Below are 22,652 nucleotides of genomic sequence, written 5' to 3'. Positions count from 1 at the left end.
TGGCACTATTAATATAGTCTTGGAAAATAGTGTTTGGCTACAGCGCCCTCTCTTGACTTGAACCATGAACAGCAACTACAAAACCGAACAAAAGTTGTTAACATGAATGCTATTTAAACAAGTTTACAGGCCCAATGTTTTTGTTTATCAATTGAATGTAATTTTGATACTTTGACACTTTTTTCGTAATTATTGATTATTGACTGCACTTGGAACTGAATCGTCATAAACCAGCCTAAATTTAAGTTGCAGTTTGTTCCTCCAAATTGGGAAAATTGTCTACTATGGCTATGTGATGATCTAAGATCACTGAACATTTTGAGTTAACATGTCCAGTCGTGTAGCCACCCTTATAACAGCGATCGATAATTAAACGTTTATCATCAGCAGTAAGGAAGTGTGCACGACGACTCTGTTGTCTAACGACTTGATTACAAGTCTAGCATACTGGTCCGTCGCGCGGGCGGCGCTTCCTGCTATTATGCTAATGTACGTGCTACTATGCTAATAGGGCCTTATAGCGCGAAACAGAAATATATATAGAATGAAACAAAAAGATAAAGAACGAAGAGGCCGCACTGTGCGGCCTGGCCATTATTCGTCGAAGGGGGCGCTTCGTTCTATATATATATAGGGCGCGATCGGTCAATCTGCGCGATCAACCGATCGCGCTGCGCTATTGAACGATCAAATTATGATCAATTGGTCGCGCAGCAATCGGTCGATCGCGCAACAATCGGTCGATCGCGCAACAATCGGTCGATCGCGCAATGACATCTTTGCGCGATTGACCGATTGCGCTACGAGTATTTTTTCCCGTTATCAGCGGATCGCGCAGGAAAGGCTTTGCGCGATCTACCGATCGTGCAGGAATGGGTTTGCGCTCGACCGATAGTGCAGGAAAAGTTTTGCGCGATCAACCAATCGTGCGGGAAAAGTTTTGCGCGATCTACCAATCGTGCAGGAATGGGTTTGCGCGTTCGACCGATCGTGCAGGTAAACTATTCCTTGGGGCGATTTCTCAAAGCAATAAAATTCATAGCAGGACAAATTTTTAGTATCACCATAGTGATTTATATAGTGACGTCATACTACGATTGATTTGCAGTTACAAACATTGTTACATCTTTGTGAATTCGGCCCCTTAACATCAGCCGATCGCGCCAAACAATTCCTGCACAATCGACCGATCGCGCAAAACCATTCCTGCACAATCGGCCGATCACTCATAACCATTCCTGCACAATCGGCCGATCGCGCAAAATCATTCCTGCACAATCGGCCGATCGCGCCGAGCCATTCCTGCACGATCGGCCGATCACTCATAACCATTCCTGCACAATCGGCCGATCGCGCAAAACCATTCCTGCACAATCGCGCATGTTCGTTGCCGAATGTTGCGCGATCGACCGATTGTTGCGCGATCGACCGATTGTTGCGCGATCGACCGATTGCTGCGCGATCGACCGATTGCTGCGCGACCAATAGATATTTCAATAGCGCAGCGCGATCGGTCGATAGCGCAGCGCGATCGGTTGATCGCGCAGATTGACCGATCGCGCCCAACATATATATTTTTTTCATTCTATATATCTGTTTCGCGCTATATATGTTTCGTTTTGTTTATTTCTGTTTTGTTCTATATATTTTTTATTTTGTTATATATATTTCAATTCGTTCTATATATTTTTATTTCGTTATATATTTTTTTATTTGATCGTTCTATAGATATTTTCGTTCTTTATATTTTTTATTCTGTCCTATATGTGTTTATTTCATTCTATATATTTTTTCGCTCTCTATATTTTTTTTTCATACTATATATATTTTTACTTTGTTCTATATATTTGTGTTTTGTTCTATATATTATTATATTTGTTCTATATATTTTTTATTTCGTCCTATATATATTTATTTCGTTCTATATTTATTGGTTTCATTTAATATATATTGGTGTCGTGTAACGCTTCCCTAGTGTTGTTCGATGGTGAAAGCTGGAATTATCAGGAGGACGGAGACAGAAGATACAGAACTAAAGATGATTTATTTCGGGTTACTTCACCCCTTCAACATAAGCATATCAGGTTGCCATCTTGGCAAGTATCCCAGCAGTCCTCAGTCAAGGTCTGTCACATGTCCAAGCTCTGTCACATGTCCAAGCTCTGTGTTTACGGTCACGTAGTTCATGTCAGAGGTCAACAGGTCATTGTACCATGTATGTGTAGTCGATGTCCAGTCATGGTGTATTTGGAAATGTAATTCCGTTACACTCCCCTCCACTAGAAAAGGCATACATGTGGAGAATCTGTTTAAATCACATCGAGATCAAATAGGCACAACTCTTAAACTTAAAGTTCTACTAAAAGTTTTCTCTTTTGTAGAGATCAATGTTGAAACAAAAATGTTACTCTCAATGTCCTCTCCAGTGAGTAGCAAAGTTCTATCCATAGAAATCATTCCACCACCAAAATAAACCAAAAAACAAACAAGGCATATTTGCCGAGGGACAGTTCACAAACTGCTATCTTTTTGCTTTAACAGGTTTCAGTTATGCTGCACTTTTCGTGTCTTCTCAAGGTTTTGTTTGTTCTTTACTTTTTTTTTAACAAAAAAGCAATACTAAAAATTGTAACAGTTCCAAAAAATCTGGTGCTTTGTACAGGCTGTCAAAAACAAACTTTTCAAAGCAAATCCTTTTTTTCTCTTTTTTGTAACCAAAACTTGTAATTTGTATCCGGTCCAGCTGGGACAACAACGGGTTAAAAATAACCATTTTCTGATTTAGACAGTCTCTATCAGTTCTCAGTTAGGGTTCACATGACTTTGTCTGATCAATGTGTGCAATCACTTCCTTCTTGGCATTAGAAATCGCGGTTAGTTTATAGTTAACAGGAGTCAGGCGTTCAGTGACGTTGAATGGTCCACACCATCTTGGTGCAAGTTTTGCAGCAAAATGTTTCTTGGCGTTTGACAGGGGGTGCGTTTTCAGCATCACTGTATCTCCAATGTTCAATTCGGCGATGCGGCGTCCTTTGGCATAGAACTTTTTCCTTTTCTTCCTTGAGCGATCATTTTGTTCAGCTACTGTCTGGCTGAGTAGTCCAGGGTCCTCGGGGGGAGCACTGTCAATGTTGAGTTTGTTTGACAGTGGTGTGCGAACATCAAAATGCTTGGTGCTATGCCTGTTGTAGCATGTGCAACTGAGTTTATGGCAAATGCAAATTCTGCAACGTGGATATCCCAGGTTCGGTGATCATCACCAACATAGGACTGCATCATGGCTTTGAGGTTACGGTTCACTCGTTCCACCCAATTTGTCTGAGGGTGATAAGGTGAAATGAAGACTTGTTCCACTCCCCACTCCACACAGACTGCTTCCATGGCCTTGCAGGTAAATTGAGAGCCGTTGTCCGACAGCAGTTTCCGTGGGGCACCGAATCTGCTGAACAATTGTCGAACGATCAGACAGGCGACTGCTATTCCAGTGGCTTTGCGGAGTGGAAACACTTCAACCCATTTAGTATAATGGTCAACTGCGACAAGTAGATATTCATGTCCACCGTAACTCTTTGGAAGAGGTCCAATCAAATCCACACCAACAATCTCCCATGGGGTCTCAGAAGTGGTAGAAAGCATAAGCCCTGGTGGCTTACGAAATACTGGCTTGGTCTGCCTGCAAATTTTACATGCTCTCACAAAGCTTCGCACATCGGTGGTTATTCCCTTCCACCATAGATGTAGATCATGAAGTCGGTGCAGGGTTTTGGTACGGCCAAGGTGACCAGCAGTAGGTTTTGAGTGACACGCCTGTAGAACAGTTTGTTTGAGAGATTGGGGTATAACCAGCTTCCATTTCAATTTGTTGTAGTGATACAACACGTCATCTTTGAGGCGGTACACAGGGGAATCCTGCACATTTTTTCTCAGTGCAGCCAGGGATGGGTCTGCAACCTGTTGCATTTGTAGTTGTGCAAAATGTAGCAATGGGGGTGTTGCCTCATCTTGATTTTTGGCTCCTGTAGTTTGCCACTCAATTTCTCGTATGGTTTCCCAACGCTTCTTTTTACATGAGGGGCAGGAGTAAGAAGACACTTGCTGGGCGTGCTTCTTTTTGATATGTACACACAGTAGGTGATACCATTGGTCACAACCATCACACTGGATCCAATTGACAGGATCAGTCTGAGGAAGTTCACAGCGTGGTGCGGCACAGCTTTCGTTGATGGTGTGGTCATTGGTAGCTGTGGTAGTTGAATTTACATCATCAGTAGTTGTCTCATCTGGAGATGGTAGGCTTCGGACCACTCCTACGATTGCTTTTTCGTAGACTCGTGAGAGAGCATCTGGGACCAGGTGTTGGGCGCCGGGTCGGTAGGTAACATCGAAGCAGAAATCCTGTAGTCTTAACACCCATCGAGCGAACTTGCCTGAAAGATTTGCTTTTTTGAAAAGCCAGGTGAGGGCTTGGTGGTCTGTAACAACTTGGCACCGTTTTCCTTCAAGATACGCTCTCCATTTCTCAAGGGCCCAAATCACAGCCAAACACTCTCGCTCGGTGGTGCTATAGTTCCTCTCACAAGTGTCAAGGGAACGGCTGGCGTAAGCTATTGTATGAAGCTCTCCATTTGTCTCCTGCAGAAGAACTGCCCCAAACCGGTATTGCTAGCATCAGTGTGGACAACAAATGCTCTGCTTGGATCTGGGTACGTCAGTACTGGCTCTGAAGTGAGAATTGATTTCATCTCGATGAAAGATGAGTGACACTCGCTGGTCCATTCCCACTTCGCTGTTTTGTGTCGTAGTTGGTTCAGTGGGGCTGCGATGCTGGCCAGGTTGGGTATGAACTTTGAATACCAGGTTACCATGCCCAAGAACCTCTCAAGTTGCTTCAGATTCGTGGGGGTGGGGTAGTCAAAGATTCCTTGAACCTTCTCTGGTTCAGTTCGAATGCCATCAGTTCCAACTATATGACCAAGGCATTTCATGCTGCTGCAGCCGAAGTTACACTTTCCTTTATTGACTGTTAAGCCAGACTGCTGAAATCTCTGGAAAATTTGACGGAGATTAGCGTTGTGTTGTTCAGGTGTAGAGGAATAACACACAATGTCGTCAAGATAAACATAGCAGATCTTCCCAATCAGGCCATGGAGAACAATTTCCATTAATCTTTGGAAGCTTGCAGGTCCATTGACAACCCCAAAGGGCAGCACTGTAAACTGGAAAAGTCCTTCCTCGCAAATAAATGCAGTTTTCTCCTGGTCATCTGGGTGCATTTTCATTTGGTGATAACCACTCTTTAGATCAAGAGAACTGAAGACCTTTGCACCATGTAGTGACTCTATGATGGAGTCGATAGTTGGCATCGGGTAAGCATCAAACTTTGTGACTTTATTTAGCTTTCTGTAATCGATGCATAGTCGGTAGCCGCTTTTCTCCTTCTTCGGGACCATTACCACAGGGGATGCCCATGGCGAAGAAGAGTGCTCAACTCTGCCATCAGCTAGCATTTCATCTAACTGTTTCCGTAGTGATTGACGGCGATCATCGGAAAGACGGTAAACTGGACCACGGAGGGGTTGTGAATCTCCAGTGTAGATGCGGTGTTTTCAGGGAATTCGTGAAGCAGATTCTGTAGAAGAAGACTGTCAGAAGTAGTGGGGGCTGGGTCAACGTCACATGCAGGGGGGCCATTTTCCTTCTTCTGAGGGGGCTCATTGACTGGTAAGCCCATCATTGGCCACTTAATGCGGTGGTCACCAATGCCATCTTCCAACCAAAATGAGTTCATGTGAAAGTCCATCACAAGGTTGATTTGCTCAGCAAAATCTCGCCCAAGTAATAGTGGAGTTGGCATACTGTTCATCAGCTGTAGGTGTATTTGTGTTTCTACACCAGCGACTTCAATTTTGGTCTGAATTTTCCCCACAGGTGAACATTTGGTTCCATCAACCATGTAGAGCACTGAGCCCGAAGACTCGGGTGTTGTTGCTAGTGATAAGGATTGGCATAGTTCTTCTGTGATGAGAGAAACACAGGAACCGGTGTCTATCAGACCTATAACCTCACGGTCACCAATTGTCACAGTGATGTAAGGGCCATTGGTTCTGTGCTCTAAGTCGGGGGCATCATCCAGGGTGTCATTCATCAAGAAATTTACTTGTGGCTTTGGTGGCTTTGTTGGCTCGGCAGGTTTGGTTGAGCCTTCACTAAACTTTGTTGTGAATGGTTTGGAGTTTTGATTGAGCAGGTGGATAGGGGCACTCCGCAATTCGATGACCCATTTCATGACATATGTTGCAGACCGAGTCAAACTTTCCAATTGTTTTGGGCGGTGGGTGACCTTGTGCATAGGATGATTTACCTTGATTGTTTGCTGATTTGAATTGGTCCTGACGTTCTTGTCTGTGATCTGATTGGTTGGGTCGAGGCCCGAAGGAGTGGGAGTTTTGGTGATTGAACTGTTGTGGCTTAAATGAAGTAGTGTTTTGATTGGATGACATCTTTCTGTTAAGGATGTGTTCATCAGCAGCTTTGGCTGTCGCCTGTGTTGTGGGTAATTTCTTCTCTCTCAGTTTAAGACGGAGTCGTTCATCAGCCATGGAGTTGAGGAGTTGATCTGTCATGATAAGCTTTATTATTCTCTTAACATCATCTGATTTCAAGGATTCATCAGAAGGCTTGGTCCATCTTTTGAACTAGAGCTCCAATCTTGTTGCAAACTCTTCAAAGGTTTCATCTGGATTTTTTGAAGCACTTTTGAACTTCAAGCGGTATGCTTCGGGTGTCAACTGGTAATGACGGAGATTAATAGCAACGATTTTGGTGTAATCTTGTTTATCTCCTTCGGTCAGTGCGTGGAAGGCTTTCTGTGCCTTACCGGTGAGGTAAGGTTCGAGTAGACGAGGCCACTCTTCTTTTGGTCTCTTCTCTGCTGTGGCCATTCTTTCAAAAGTCGTCAAGTAACAGGTGATGTCATCGTCACTCGACAGCTTATGAAAATCAGGCAATTCTGGGCCAAATCTAATCTTAGTGGGAGTTGTAGCCTTGGTAGCTTCAGTTACGGCCTTCAGGAGGGTTTGACAGAGGACCTCAGTCTCCTGTTTACGGTTTTCCTCCATCTTCAACAACAGTTGCGATACATCTATTTGTCCTGGCTGCTTTTTGGGCGGGTCAGGTTGGGGTTCCTTCATGTGGGGAAGGTCACAAAGGCATTGGATCCTTTCTTGCTTTGTCTTAATCTCATTTACATCTAAGTGGTTGAGCTGACATAGTTGGGCTATGTATTCACGTGTGAAGCGACGTAGATATATCGCCCTCTCAGCCATTGTTGACTTCAAAATTCAGCAAAACGTTTTTTTTCATGCAATAGGTGCAGTTCATACATCCATCTGTGGTTTGGCCACTAATTAACAGGATTCTCTTCAGGATATTGATAATTAAATCAACTATGTGGGTATCATAATGTTCATGATATTTTTTTCAGACGTTCAGTACTCACCCAGCTGCATGATGGGTTTCAAGGTTTCACAGCATCATCTTATTCATCGTCAAAATCCACCAAAATCATCCAGTTTAAACAGCCACCCTGCCGACTACGCCATTGTAACGCTTACCTAGTGTTACCTTTGTTTGATGGTGAAAGCTGGAATTATCAGGAAGACGGAGACAGAAGATACAGAACTAAAGATGATTTATTTCGGGTTACTTCACACCTTCAACATAAGCATATCAGGTTGCCATCTTGGCAAGTATCCCAGCAGCCCTCAGTCAAGGTCTGTCACATGTCCAAGCTCTGTCACATGTCCAAGCTCTGTGTTTACGGTCACGTAGTTCATGTCAGAGGTCAACAGGTCATTGTACCATGTATGTGTAGTCGATGTCCAGTCATGGTGTATTTGGTATGTAATCCCGTTACAGTCGTAATAAAGTCATAAACGGCGCCCCATAGAGGACAGCTCTGAGCTAGCTAAGTTCGGTTTATATCTGATGGTGACATCTTTCCTTCATCTTCTTCTGGATCGACGTATATATTTAACTGAATAAAATCAGCTTCTGTTTTGTTAATCGCTCTCGACAACCAGGCAGTGTGTTTCTCACTGACTGACACTACTCTTCTCATCTCAGTGACAGTGTGGCCTCTGTAGATAGGTAGTGTTAGTTTCTGTAGTTGCTAATGCTAGTGTCTGGTCAAGGACACAGGCTTGCTCATCATCATCATGCAAGTTCAACAAGTAAGACTTGCCTACCGCTTTTGTATTTTCATTCCTTTATTATTATGCTTTTATTTTTGCACCTGCCATGTTTCTTTTTTGTGCATTGCGTACTGTTCTTACTATAGTCCATGGTTCTACCTCCAGTCCATGCTTAGTCCATGGATGGATGTATTTATGACTTGACTTACTTGACTTACTTCTTGAATCCACCGACGCCATCACACAACTGGGGAGGAGACGGTGGTTCTGGTTACTGGGGCAGACAGCTTAGAAAAGCTTATGTAGAGCCCCCCGACGTTCTTTAGGAATTTATCCACATGTCCCTTGAAAATGTTCACACTTGAAGCTTCAACTGCCCTTCGAGGGAGAATGTTCCAGTAGTTGACCACTCTCTGGCTAAACCAGAACTTCCTGAGGTTAAGGTTGGATCTTGATTTGTACAGTTTAAGTTGGTGACCCCTGTGCTGCCCGGTTGACAAATCAAAGAAGTGATCAGGGTTCAGGCCCTCAAGGCTCCTGAGTATCTTGAAGGTCTCGATAAGATCTCCTCGCAGCCTCCTGCACTCCAGGGTGGTCAATTTCACTTCCCTGAGTCTGTCAACGTAGTCTAGGTGAGATAGACCTCCAATCATTCGCAATGCTCTCTTTTGAACTCTTTCTATTAGGTCAATGTCCCTTTGAAGATGAGGCCTCCACGCCTGTACACAGTAATCTAGGTGAGGTCTAACCAGTTCTTTGTACAGTCTGATGATTGTTGTTTTGTCTTTGTTCGTAATGGTTCTGTTGATTAGCCCCAGGGCTCTGTATGCGCTTTTGACTGCCTTCGCACAGTGGGTACTTGCATTAAGTGACTGGTGGATGGTTACCCCAAGATCTCTTTCTTCACTTACTGTCTGAATTATACTGTCACCAATGGAGTAGTTGTACTTGATGTTACTATGTCCGAAGTGGAGGCACTTGCATTTGTCGATATTAAATAACATTTGCCAGTCATCAGACCACTGGTAAAGGCAATCGAGGTCGTCTTGAAGAGCGCGAGCATCTGCTGGGGTTTTCACTTTTCTGAAAACTTTGGTGTCGTCAGCAAACTTCAGGACCGAACTCAAGATATCCTCGTCAATGTCGTTGATGTAGATGATGAACAACAACGGGCCAAGAACAGAACCTTGGGGGACACCGCTTTTAACTCCTGACCACTCCGATTGGGCCCCGTTCACCACCACCCTCTGTTGTCTGTCGGACAGCCATGCCTCAATCCAAGCAGTTGGGTCACCTATCCCATGTGATCTAAGTTTCGCCAGTAACCTCTGGTGTGGAACTCGATCGAAGGCTTTACTGAAATCGAGGTACACTGCATCAACAGGGTTGCCATCATCAACGGTCTTTGTTACAAGCTCCATGCTTAGTCATAATTGATAACATGATCATGATCATGATCATGATGGAGGAGAACAACATTTTTTGCAGCATCACGATGACTTTGCACAATCTGTTTTAGAATGTGGACAATATGTAGTGGTCCATTTTCTGTATACATACAGTGTCAGTACGGCCTATTTGATTTGAATCACAATAGTTTGGATACAAAATAATGAAAAAAAAAAAATAATAAGTTGCTGAGCCTGTTTTATTTATATCTTGTCACCATAGTCGGGTGATAATTACTTTTGTAAAATAATTTAAAAATAGAGGCACTAGGCAACCACAGAGAGACTGTTCGTTTGAGTAGGGAGAAACTCTGGATTAGACGCCTCCAGACCATTCAACCCCATGGTCTGAACATCCAAGAAGGAATCGAGACCTTTTGTTTTGCCGTCTCCTTTTTCCCACCCGGCCTTTTAGCTAGTTGCGATAACGTAACCCCAACTACCTTTTAGCCTGAGCCTCATTCACTAATTAATTACTTGTTTACCCCACCTCCCCACCCTTGATATTGTCCTTTGTGTTTCCATCTTCTTGCTTGTGGTCAAGCCAGTCCCTTCCCTTCAACCCCCCCCCCCTTTTTGTCCCCTATTCATTGTTTACCCCCTTCCTTTTTCTGTATGCTTTCATGTATTTCTCTACTTCACTGCTTATGTTTCACTTCCTGTTCATGTTTGTTATGTTGTCATTTAGCCTTCGAGAAAGACCTTGCTAGGGTCGAAACGTCAGGCCATTTACTATTTTTTGCATAATTTAAAAATATCAGAAAGATTTCTGTTAAAATGAAAAAAAAAAAAAAAAAATCAATCAATTTAGCATTTTTCATTTGATTTTGAGTATTCAATGAGATACTGCTCATTTATTTCATAATTTTGTTCAGGCCTGTTTTTATATATTATTATTTCCGTCATGATCAGTCTAAACACTGAGAAACGCATAAAATCATCTTGCTTTATTACTGATTTTTCTTTGAAGGCTGGTTTTCGATTTGCGATCGATCGAGGTGGAACATTCACCGATGTTTACGCTCGTTGTCCCAGCGGTAAGACAAGGATCTTGAAGCTCCTCTCGGAAGATCCTAGTAATTACCCGGATGCCCCCAGGGAAGGAATTCGTCGGATCCTTCAGGAGGTAAATACACAAAACAGGGTTCTGCCGAAAGAGGTCTGAGGTTCTGGGAAAACCGCCCAGCACTCGGGATTCCCAACCAACCACTGGAAGAAATCTGTTTCTGATTGCCTCACATTTTCAAAAAATTTTAAGTTACACATTGCAATTTTTCAAAGGTTTTCACAAAATGAAACATTGGGTGTTTAATCAGTGAAAATGTTATCCAACACCATTAATGCTGAACCTTTCTTTGATAATGAGTCTCTTTATTTACCATTAACTGGTCCATCTCGCAATGGTTTCCAGGGACTATTAAAGGGGTAAGGCGGTATTAAATAATCACAATGTTTTTCTATTTTTAGAACAAGCATGTTGGAAATCGGGTTCTGGTTGCATTGTAACAATGGAATCAGACGAGGTTATACTGAAATGCCTCAAGTATGAAATTAGACCTTGACACACTTTGATAAACCATGGAAATATTTATATTATGTTTACATACAGGAAACGGGTCAGTTGATGCCCTCTGACGTTCCAGTGGATACATCACAGATTGAATGGATACGAATGGGTACAACAGTAGCTACGAATGCTTTATTAGAGCGCAAAGGAGAACGTATTGCTCTAGTCATTACCAAAGGATTCAAAGACTTGCTCTACATCGGCAATCAAGCCAGGCCCAAGATATTTGATCTGGTTGGTTATTTCTTGGTTTGTTTTAAAAGCAAAGTCTACTTTGGGGTTTTTGTACCCTTTAAATTGTTTTTAAAATCTTATATACATGTAGAAGTAGAGATACATGTATACAATAAAACTGAGCCTTGAAAATATCATTTCAAAAGGTGGTAGCATTTTTCAGATATTGCCGAAAAACTAGAGTGGTTATGTCTGACACACAGAAGGAGTAATACCTATATTTTGCTTTACACTATTGTTCTTCAAAGATGTGCTTTATTTTATTTTAGGGTTACTATAATTTACTTTCATATTACATTTGTCATTTGTGAAACCAGTGCAGCATTTTATTTTTTATTTTTTATAGCAGTTCGGGTGCTCCACTACAGGAGGGTCTTACCTCCTCTGGCTGCAACCCCCATTTGTACTTAATTTAAACTTATAACAGTATTTATTTACTTGAAATTATTATTGTTGTATTTTTTGTTGTACAAATGGAAATAAAACAAACAAACAAACAAACAAACAAACAAGTTATCCGTAATAACACAAACTGAGAGGCGCTTCATACGGGAACACCACAGCTTGAATCTGGTGCTCCTAACCCTTTTGGGTAGTTTAAAATGTATAGTAAGGTTTGTGCTAACTTTAATTGAGTTGTGGTGGTTCAGAAAAAAAACATAAAACTGTTCAACTTGGCATTTTTTATGCGCTTAGAGGCTTTTGCATTAGGCGCTTTACAAATGTCTTATTATTATTATTATTATTATTATTTCAATCAGCATGCTCTGATTGTCTTCTGGAGAAAGCTGGATTGTGGTCACAAGTGGGCCTGGTGACTACAGCAACTAAATCAAATTTAAATTTGTGTGACCCTTTTGTTGACCATTAGGAGATTGTCACCCCTGAGATGCTTTATGAAGATGTTGTTGAGGTATCAGAGTGGGTTGTCTTACAACAAGATAAGTGTCAGCTTGCCAAGAAACGAGACTTGGAGGTCGTGACGGGTACAACAGGAGAAAAGGTTTGTATATCATTTTATGTTTTACCTATACACTGATGAGTGGTATGCGCTGTGTACTCATTTAACTCTCACCTACTTTGAGCTTGCCTGGTAGCTCGAGGCAGTCCGGTTTGTACTCATTTAACTCTCACCTACTTTGAGCTTGCCTGGTAGCTGGAGGCAGTCCGGTTTGTACTCATTTAACTCTCACCTACTTTGAGCTTGCCTGGTAGCTCGAGGCAGTCCGGTTTGTACTCATTTAACTCTCACCTACTTTGAGCTTGCCTGGTAGCTCGAGGCAGTCCGGTTTGTACTCATTTAACTCTCACCTACTTTGAGCTTGCCTGGTAGCTCGAGGCAGTCCGGTTTGTACTCATTTAACTCTCACCTACTTTGCTAATTTTTTCCAGGAAGTCGACTAACCATTTGAGAAATTTGAGAGCTGGGTAGTTGCGATGGTAGAGATTGTGAACGCTTAGTATAGACCCCTTGCAATACGTGCAGCGTACTCTGGATGTCATTTTGGGTTTTCATTTTGGGTGTCAAAATCTTATCTAACATACACAAAAGAGAGTTGAAATCCAACATTATGCGCATTGTTCGGAGGCACATTCTGTAGTGTGAAAGAAATCCGTAGCTCCCCGTTGCATAACGCGAAACGCTACAGGTACGATGAGGTCACGCACACGTTTTTATGCACAGAGAACAGCTAATGATCTGCCTCCGTTTTGGGAGTGTGATGTCACATGCAATGGGTCTATAATCTATGTGCTAGTTTTTGCATACTCCAAAGGAGTTGAGATGTTTTCAGGGACGCTTGTTTGAAAGATATGTTTGAAAGTGCCTAATAAATGTTTTGGACTTGAAGCATTACAGGGTGAGATATCAATATATGTATTAACACCATAAATGTGTGTATCTACCTTGCCAGGTAGCTTTGTTCTAATAGAAAACTGTCTTACTTTTTATTATACTACTGCGGAGTAGATTTTAGGAATTCTATAGACTTCTAAGTTCTGAAAAGAACTATCCTGCTTTTAAACTACTGCTTTGGCAGAAGGTAGAAAATCAGCCGAGAATTCTACTTAGTTAGTTAGATAGTTAGTTCCCACATGACATAAATCAGCCATCTTTACAGGCAATTTGGAACACACAGCCGTGCGTTTTGCTGGGAAGGGCAAGTAGCACGTGCACATTTCTCAAAACTTGTTGCCTGATTGGTTAGTAAACAGCGTGGTTGCGTTAATTAACTGAGCGCTTGACGCGCCTGCAAGCCAAAATTCAATTTACCCATAAAGATGGCATCTATTGCAACTTATCTATTGTAACTTATCTAATATTTCGACTATCTTGCTGAGTCATCGTCTAATAAAATTCTTATACATGTAGTACTGTTGTTATTTTATAGCTTGAGGTACGGGAGGGTATTGATATGAAGAAACTTCAAGTTGATCTTCAGACGGTACTTGATAAGGGTATACAGAGTCTTGCAGTTGTTCTCAAACATGCTTACACGTAAGTTGCTTAAAAATGTGTATCAATCAGGGCTTGAATTTTACACTGGACCAATTTTGGTTAGAAAAAACCTGAACAAAGAAGTCATGCGGTCTTGTTTTTTTATCCTTAAGGTATGTGAAGGGGGTAACCCTGTTTCAACCCCAGGAGTAGGTGGCAATCTGCCCCTGGTGACAGTTGATTTGGGTCAGTAGCCCAAATCAGTTAAACGTAGCCCTCACCTTGAAGTGGTGTGAGATAATCTCTCATGGAAAAACACCAAAAAACAGCTTTGCACTTACTCAGCTTTTCCAGATGGGTGCTTCCTCCATTGAGCTTGTAACAATGAGGTCAGTTATTTGAGCTGCCTTCCGTCTGGCCCTCTTCAATAAATGTAACTAGATGAAACCAAATGGCGGACTGCTTCCTTCACACCATTAGTAACGGTTGGTGTTATTTGCTTACAGGTTTGACAGGCATGAGAAGCAGATTGGAGAACTAGCTAAGCGGATGGGGTTCCATCATGTGTCACTATCAAGTAGTGTCATGCCGATGGTTAGAATGGTCCCTAGAGGCTATACAGGTAAGGAGGGCTCACCCGTTCCCCCAACCTCTCCCCCTAACCCCTACCCCTAAACCTTACCCCAACCTCTCCTCCTAACCCTTACCCCTAACCTCTCCCCATAAACCCCTCCCCTAAACCCCTCCTCTACCTACCTCATTATCCAGTAGTGTCATGCCGATGGTTATAATGTTCCCTAGGGGATATACAGGTAAGGAGGGCTCCCTCCCTTCACCCCCTCCCTAACCTTCTTATTTTAAAACATAGTAACTGACAGATTTGGGGAAAACAGAAGGTTCCCAAATCGCACAGAGTTGAAGGTGATGATAACATGTGCCAATTTCTTGGATGAAATTGTTTTCTTATTTACTTTGACTTTAGCTTCTGCTGATGCCTACCTCACACCTTGTATTAAGACCTACCTGGCAAGCTTTGCAGGAGGGTTCCAGAACAGTCTTGAAGGGAAGAGGGTTTTATTCATGCAGTCCGATGGTGGACTTACCCCTATGGACAAGTGAGTTGTTCTTTGAGTTTGATTCAAACCTTATTGTATGAGACACTGCATGTATGTCAAAATCCTTCAGAAGATGGGACCTATAAAGCTGTTGTTACTGTGTGTTGTGTAACGCACACTACAAAACCACTGCACTTATTGGATTGGCTACATATTACGCCACAGCGTCTTGTAGACCATTACATGGTGCTATGTTAAAGGAATTGGTCTCATCATTCAAACATAGTCCCACATATCTTGAAGGAAAATACTGAATGTTTAAGCATTATGAGCATGCTATAATAAGAAGCCATTATTATTAACTTTTTCATTTTCAGATTTAATGGTTCTCGTGCCATTCTATCGGGGCCAGCTGGAGGAGTTGTTGGGTACGCAGTCACTACGTACAAAAGAGAAACAGATCTACCTGTTATAGGATTTGATATGGGAGGTAAGCTAGATTTCCTCATCTTATTTAGTGATCCATCATGCTGGGTAGAGGATGGCACCCAAACCTTTTTAGAGGTGATGTTTTTTTTAAGTTTTTTTTATGTAAGTTGCCAGACACACAAGGCCTGACGGCCACTTCAAGGTGTGGGCTACAATTATTTTTGTCCAGAGGCCTATGCCACCTCCTCCTAGGGCTGAAACAGGGTTACCCCTTTTACAGTCGATACGGATGTAGGCTTGGGTATCATCAGTCCGAAGCCTGGCCGGTAGAGCAGTGGTGGGGGTTGGGGTGATGATGCCTTAAGCAAAATACAAAATGAAACTTGAACTTCACTCTTGAAGAGGCACAACAATTGTCCTCTGTTAAGGTGCACTTCTAGGTGGGAAATGTTACTTTGTATTGGAACTTGCAGAGGGCACCACAGCAAAAGCACAGGGCACCACGGCATATGATACGGCTGATGTGGGTTATTGCGAGGCCTAAGAGGGTTTTTTGGGATATAATTAACTCAATATCTTTATGCTAAATTAACGCTGAGAAAAGGTTTTGAACCAAATTGTAGGCTTTGTATGTAATTTTACCCCAAATCACTAATTTCTTTTTACTGAATTTTGTGCCAATATTTTTACTTTTTTGACAGTTTTGGGTTTTAACAAAAAAAGACTTGAACCTGGTGTTGGCAGTCTCCCTATAAGTCAATATCTTTGTTCAGTGGCTCATTACTTTTTTATTAAATTTTGCATTCCAGGAACTTCCACTGATGTGAGTCGCTATGCTGGTGAATATGAACATGTTTTTGAGACAACTACTGCCGGGGTAACCATACAAGCACCTCAAGTAAGTAAAATAAGCTTAATCCTATTGCAAGATTGAAGTCAGTTCATGTTTTTTGCAAAATAGGAACAAGTTTACCATTGAAACGTTTGCATCTCATACTTGAATGCTCCATTTGTCAGACTTCAGCCATGTGTGTACATGTAGGTGAACAAACTTATTTTATAAATTTATAATCATTTGTAATTAAAAGTTGGCAGGTATAGACTGTTCAAGTGTTCTGCATTTTCAAACAATTTTGTGACCATTGTGATCTCACGTTCAATACATTATTGCGTGAAGGAAACAAACTCGCACACTTTAATGGTTGCAATGTTTGAATGTGCACTAGACTTGCACAGTCTATTGGCGTGAAGCTCTACCTGGAATGATAAACAAAGTAGACTTGTACCTGTCTTTCGGACTAGACTTGCACAGTCTATTAGCATGAAGCCCTACCAGGAATGATAAATAAACTAGACTTGTACCTGTCTTTTAAACTAGACTTGCACAGTCTATTAGCGTGAAGCTCTACCAGGAATGATAAAAAAGTAGACTTGTACCTGTCTTTTAGACTAGACTTGCACAGTCTATTAGCATGAAGCTTTACCAGGAATGATAAAAAAGTAGACTTGTACCTGTCTTTTAGACTAGACTCGCACAGTCTATTAGCATGAAGCTTTACCAGGAATGATAAATAAACTAGACTTGTACCTGTCTTTCAGACAAGACTTGCACAGTCTATTAGCATGAAGTTAAAGGCAGTGGCCACTATTGGTAATTACTCAAAATAATTTTCAGCATAAAACCTTTCTTGGTGACGAGTAATGGGGAGAGGTTGGTGGTATAAAACATTGTGAGAACGGGCTCCCTCTGAAGTGCCAAAGTTTTCGAGAAAGAAGTAATTTTCCATGAATTTGATTTCGAGACCTCAGGTTTAGAACTTGAGGTCTCTAAATCAACCATCTAAACGCACACAACTTCGTGTAACAAGGGTGTTTTTTCTTTCATTATTATCTCGCAACTTCGATGACCGATTGAGCTCAAATTTTCACAGGTTTGTTATTTTATGCATTTGTTGAGATACACCAACTGTGAAGGCTTGTTTTTGACATTTACCAATAGTGTCCACTGCCTTTAATACCAGGAATGATAAATAAACTAGACTTGTACCTGTCTTTCAGTTGGATATCAACACGGTAGCAGCAGGTGGTGGATCGCGTTTATTTTTCCGATCAGGTCTCTTCGTGGTTGGACCTGAATCAGCCGGTGCACACCCGGGACCTACTTGCTATCGTAAAGGTAAAAGGTTACTCTTTTCTCGTACAACTTTTTAGATGACAATTAAAGGAACATTACAGAATTGGTTTTGCTAGCACAAAAAAAAGGCTGGCAGTGTAAGCACTTTATGTAATCCCCATATACATAAACTGACAAACCTGTAGAAGTTCGAAATCGATCGGCCATCTGGGGTTACGAGAGAATAATGAAAAAACGATTGCAAATTTTGCATTGCACCGATGCCAAAACAAAAATGAATGAAACGCTCACTGAGCGATAAACTCCAAACTCAAAATTAGATTATTTGTTTCAAAGGACGTTTTCTATCATCATCATTAGACCGTGTAAATTTTATGTAAATCTGTGATCTTTGCGATTTTTTGTTCTTACCAATTCTGTAATGTTCTTTTAAGCTAAGTGAAGGACTCAAAATTAAAAGTAGACATTTTACTCCAAACCGGTGGCCAGCCATTGTGGTAGTGTTTTAGAAAAATCTCAAACCAAACAAGTAAAGTGGTTCAGTGTTTCACCCCTGTTTGCAGGTTTCCTCAGACGTATATGAGGCATCTTCTATTTCATAACCAGAAATACATAATACTAATTATAACAATAGTTAAAGCACTCGTTTTGTGCATGCAATGTTCGTGGTTCCATCCATTAAGGCATTGTAGAAGTATCATCCCTAATGACAATCTGTGATTTCTGAAGGTGGACCACTCTGCGTGACAGACGCTAACTTGGTGCTTGGACGTTTAAGGCCAGAGTTCTTCCCCAGTATATTTGGCAAGAGTGAAGACCAACCTCTGGACATTGATGCATCGGTCAAAGCTTTCATTACTCTCACCAAAGAGGTAGAGACACATCCATAAATATTTAAACAAAAATAATATTAATAGTGACTTACTGTTATGACCATGTTCCACAAAGTAAATATATATTTTATGGACATTAAACATTGAATTGAATTCTTACATAGCGCTCAAATCCATCATTAAACCTCTAGGACATTATTACCCCAATCACTGGGCCATTAATTTCATTAGGTGCCAGTTTTGCCAAAATGAGCGCATGTAGCTATCAGTGACAAGACATTATCTAGTTCTTGAAGTACTTTTCAATCTCAACTCAAAACGTATTTAATTCTCCAGGCTTTACTCACTCATTGTATTGCATTTTCACTGTCATTTTCCCTGTATGTATTTGAGAGTTTTGGTATTACACCGTATGTCTTTGTTTTGTATTCTTGTGGGTGCCTTGGTGGTATTTAAGAACCAAGTTATAATAGATGTTAAATTTGTATCGGGGATAAACAATATTAATTTTTGGTTTTTACCCATACACCGATGTGTGTTAGCACTGTATACTCAGTACTTTCCCGAGTCCTGTGAAAAATTATATCGTTGCGGTACCCGCTGCCAAACATAGGATTCGAACTGCCTCTAGCTACCGGCAACCTCGGTAGACTAGTTAGTAAGACACTGCTCTAGAATTGCATGGGTCGTCGGTTTCGAATCCCACCCGAGTAACATGCTTGTGATATTTTTTCACAGGACTCGGGGAAAGTACTGAGTATACAGTGCTAACACACATCGGTGTATGGGTAAAAACCAAAAAGAACCAAGTTTTTCCCTAAGAGAATCTTTTAGAGTTTGCATTTCTTGTTTTTATTTTGAGGTGAATGAGTTTTTGGCGAGTCAGCCGGAGGGAACCAAGAAAGAACCAATGAGCATGGAAGAGATCGCTATGGGTTTCATTAACGTTGCTAATGAGACAATGTGTCGACCAATCAGAGCTCTCACTCAGGTAACTAAGGAACGGTCTAACAAAAGCAGAATTTTCACCGTTATGAACTTTCTATGACATTGTGGATTATCTGTTCTTAAATTTTGTTTTGGTATCAGAGTCGCCAATAATTCTCCCTGATTCTGCAGAAAGTTCCCATTATTTCAATGTTCCAATGTACAAATTGAAAATCTCCCTGATTATGTCTTTTTGTCCCTATACGCCTCTCTTAATATTTATGCATGAGGTACGTCACAATGCTTACTCAAAACGAGGCGATGGGCGCAGCCACGGCAAGTGATGGGGGAAGTGCGCCCATAGCCTCATTTTGGGTAAGAATTATGACGTCATGCATAAGTATTAAGAGAGGCGTTAAGACAGTGCAAGTATTGTGCATATTCAAACATACACTGTACATGTATGAGTACAAGGTGAATGAGTTTGTTTCTTTCATGCGTTAAACCAAAGTAGTCACAAAAACATTTGAATATGCGCGAGACATGCACAGTCTATTATGTTAAATGCAAAACACAAGTTTCAAGTATAATTGTCTTGGATGAATTTTCTGACAGTTTGAATGTCTTTTTCTCCAGGCTAAAGGTCATGACACGTCATGTCATGTGTTAGCTTGTTTTGGTGGTGCAGGAGGTCAGCATGCTTGCGCTATAGCAAGGTCATTGGGAATGTCAACTGTCTTCATTCATAGGTTAGTTCCTGTAAGAGGTCATAGGTCAATCCAAATCAAAGTTGTTTCTATTGACAATTTCATTTTTTTGGAACTTGCATTTTAACACCGGTTTACTTTAAAGTTTCTTCAACTGTTGAACAAATTTGAATAAGCACATAATTTTGCATGTTCACATCTGAAACTGCCACATAGTCGTAGCTTAACTCGTTTTATTCAGATGCAGCCTAACTTTGTTAGAAATGTCACACTTTCATTTGATTTCAGACTTCATTTTTGTCAACAGTGACTCTCACCCCTGCATTTATTCCTCTGTTAGATTTTCTGGCATTTTATCAGCCTATGGAATGGCGCTGGCTGATGTTGTACATGAAGCTCAAGAACCGTGCGCCTTGCAGTATGAATCCAGTTCATTTCCTCTCATTGGTTGCCGGATTGAGGAACTAACCAAGCAGTGTGTTCAACAACTAGAAAAACAAGGATTTACAAGGTACGCATGTATATAGGATTTGAGGCATTGCATGGTGAGGTATCAATATATATTTGGTTTGCGGCAACACCATAGTGATTTGTATTGTGACATCACACTTTACTTAGCAACTACGATTGATTTGCAGTTACGATCAATCTTAGATCTTTGTGAAATCGGCTCCATGTGTGTATCTACTTGTCAGGTAGAGTTTGTTCTTAGAGAACTGTCTTTCTGTAGAATAAAGAAAGACAGTTCTCTAAAACAGTTCTCTAAGAATAAACTGTACCTGGCAAGTAGATACACGCATGGTGTTACCGCAAACCAAATATATATTTACAAGGTAAGGAAGCACAATATTGGGTTTGGTATGAGAAAAATCAAATGGTCCTCATTTGTAGTGCTGGGCGAATAGTGAAATTTTGTTATTCGGACACCGCTGGCCAACTATCCGAAAATTAACCGGATATTCGAATAGTTTTTTCGCCGCTAGAGGGCGCTATTTAAAAAAAAATTAAAAAAAAATTACAAAATATTTGTTTTTGCCGCTAGAGGGCGCTATTCGTTTGTGAATGAGATCTTATAGGCGGATTGATATTAGTTTTAGACAGTGTCACTCGGTTCATTCATAAAAATGACCGGATCTAATTTAAAGATGGCGATTTGCTTTTTCTTTTGATCGTGATTGACTCTGCGTGAAGGAAAACTTTTGTAATCTTTGAACAAATTACGTCAGAAATGTCATTGTTCTAACTCTTCACGGAGGTGAGCATAGTTAAATACTTAATATATGCTGTTTTATGCTGTCTCAATAGAAGTTTCATAAGGATTCAGACAAAATTTTCATATCAGTTGTCGCCCGACGTCCGCGGATATTCGGATATTAAAGAATATCCGGTTACTAGGTTGTAATTACAGAATTATCCGGTTTGTAAATAGGTATTCGCGCCCTATGCGGATATCCGGTTAAGAAAAAAAAGACATTCGCGGTTACGGATAGGAAAACCTATTCGCCATTAACCGGATATTCGAATAATTCGCCCAGGCCTACTCATTTGGACTTGGACCTAAGACCCCTGTGGACGATTTCACAAAGAATTAGGACTCGTCTTATCTCGAGTTAGGACGAGTAACTCTTCCTAACTTAGGATTAAATTTAAGGTCTGCATGCCACAGTGCAGGGTTGGGACTCGTCCTAAGTCCTAAGATTAGTCTTAAGTTAGGAAGAGTTTTGTGCAATCGACGGCTGGCAAGATTACTTATATAATTTGTTTTTACTCTTACACTGATGTGTTTTAAGCACTGTATACATGGTATACGCAGTACTTTCCTTGAGTTCTGTAAACAAATCAATATTCTTTATCCTCAATACAAAACTAATATCTAATAAGATTCTTTATATCGCCCCGTTGGTGCAAAAAACTTGTACCTCAGTGCCTGCAGGTTTTGTGTGAATACTTTAAGCGAAATACAAAGTCTCAGCATTTCAAACCCTCATGTAACTTAATCACTATTCATACTATTAAGAATAATAATAGTGGCTTCTTATAATAGTGGCTTCTTATAATAGTGGCTTCTTATATAACGCCTGATTCTGTCATGCAGTGACACTCAAAAGGCTTAGCAACTGTGTTATTATCTTCTCATAAAGAATAAAGTTGACTGTCAGATTATGGATGGGTTACAGCATAGTCTTTGCATGTATTTTCCATCAGCTGCGGTGATGTAGTACCCGTTATTAGTCACGTGGTCATGCAATCAGTCTATTAATTTTTAACGATAGCAACTCGCTTCAAAATAAACTGCACAGTTTGTATTGGATGGTTTTCCAAGGTATTCTTATTAATCCAATCTTTTTTTCTGTACAGGTCACAAATTGACACAGAGTCCTACTTACATCTTCGGTATGACAGAACGGATTGCGCCCTCATGTGTTCAGCAGCTGACTTTCCAGCAACTAAAACAAGCTGTTGCCATGGTGATTTTGAGGGAGCATTCAATGCCAGGTAGGCCTACAGAAAAAGTGTGACATATTTCAGTTAAATAACTGATGAAGGGGGCCTTCAAGGTTGGCCATGTTGTTTGAACTCAAGAACCAATTATTATAATAATTTTTTATTTCATCTGAATAACTATACATTTGTTTTATTAAACATCCAAAAAGCACAAATAGCGCCAATAACAGGTTGAATAGGAAGC

The 22,652-nt window shown here is 41.0% G+C and overlaps 1 protein-coding gene across 2 annotated transcripts in view; it reads left to right on the top strand.

Moving 5' to 3' along the window:
* The first annotated feature begins 7,964 nt into the window (after nucleotides 1–7,964).
* The window catches only part of LOC139934640 (5-oxoprolinase-like), a 31,349-nt gene continuing 16,661 nt past the window's right edge, over nucleotides 7,965–22,652 (top strand). The window contains exons 1-15 of one of the 2 annotated variants that reach the window (XM_071928947.1): nucleotides 7,965–8,148; nucleotides 10,611–10,766; nucleotides 11,250–11,441; nucleotides 12,313–12,444; nucleotides 13,832–13,938; nucleotides 14,385–14,500; nucleotides 14,861–14,993; nucleotides 15,311–15,423; nucleotides 16,172–16,260; nucleotides 17,421–17,538; nucleotides 18,226–18,368; nucleotides 19,192–19,320; nucleotides 19,893–20,005; nucleotides 20,304–20,474; nucleotides 22,322–22,459. In XM_071928947.1, coding sequence (XP_071785048.1) covers nucleotides 11,265–11,441; nucleotides 12,313–12,444; nucleotides 13,832–13,938; nucleotides 14,385–14,500; nucleotides 14,861–14,993; nucleotides 15,311–15,423; nucleotides 16,172–16,260; nucleotides 17,421–17,538; nucleotides 18,226–18,368; nucleotides 19,192–19,320; nucleotides 19,893–20,005; nucleotides 20,304–20,474; nucleotides 22,322–22,459 — 1,679 coding nt within the window. In that variant the 5' untranslated portion in view covers nucleotides 7,965–8,148; nucleotides 10,611–10,766; nucleotides 11,250–11,264. Of the gene's footprint in view, nucleotides 8,232–10,610; nucleotides 10,767–11,249; nucleotides 11,442–12,312; nucleotides 12,445–13,831; nucleotides 13,939–14,384; nucleotides 14,501–14,860; nucleotides 14,994–15,310; nucleotides 15,424–16,171; nucleotides 16,261–17,420; nucleotides 17,539–18,225; nucleotides 18,369–19,191; nucleotides 19,321–19,892; nucleotides 20,006–20,303; nucleotides 20,475–22,321; nucleotides 22,460–22,652 lie in introns of both variants that reach the window. The other variant, XM_071928946.1, reaches the window with a different exon arrangement.

This window comes from Asterias amurensis, chromosome 3, assembly GCF_032118995.1.
Source record: "Asterias amurensis chromosome 3, ASM3211899v1".
NCBI classification, from domain to species: Eukaryota; Metazoa; Echinodermata; class Asteroidea; order Forcipulatida; family Asteriidae; genus Asterias; species Asterias amurensis.
This window is presented reverse-complemented; position numbering and strand designations above follow the sequence as displayed.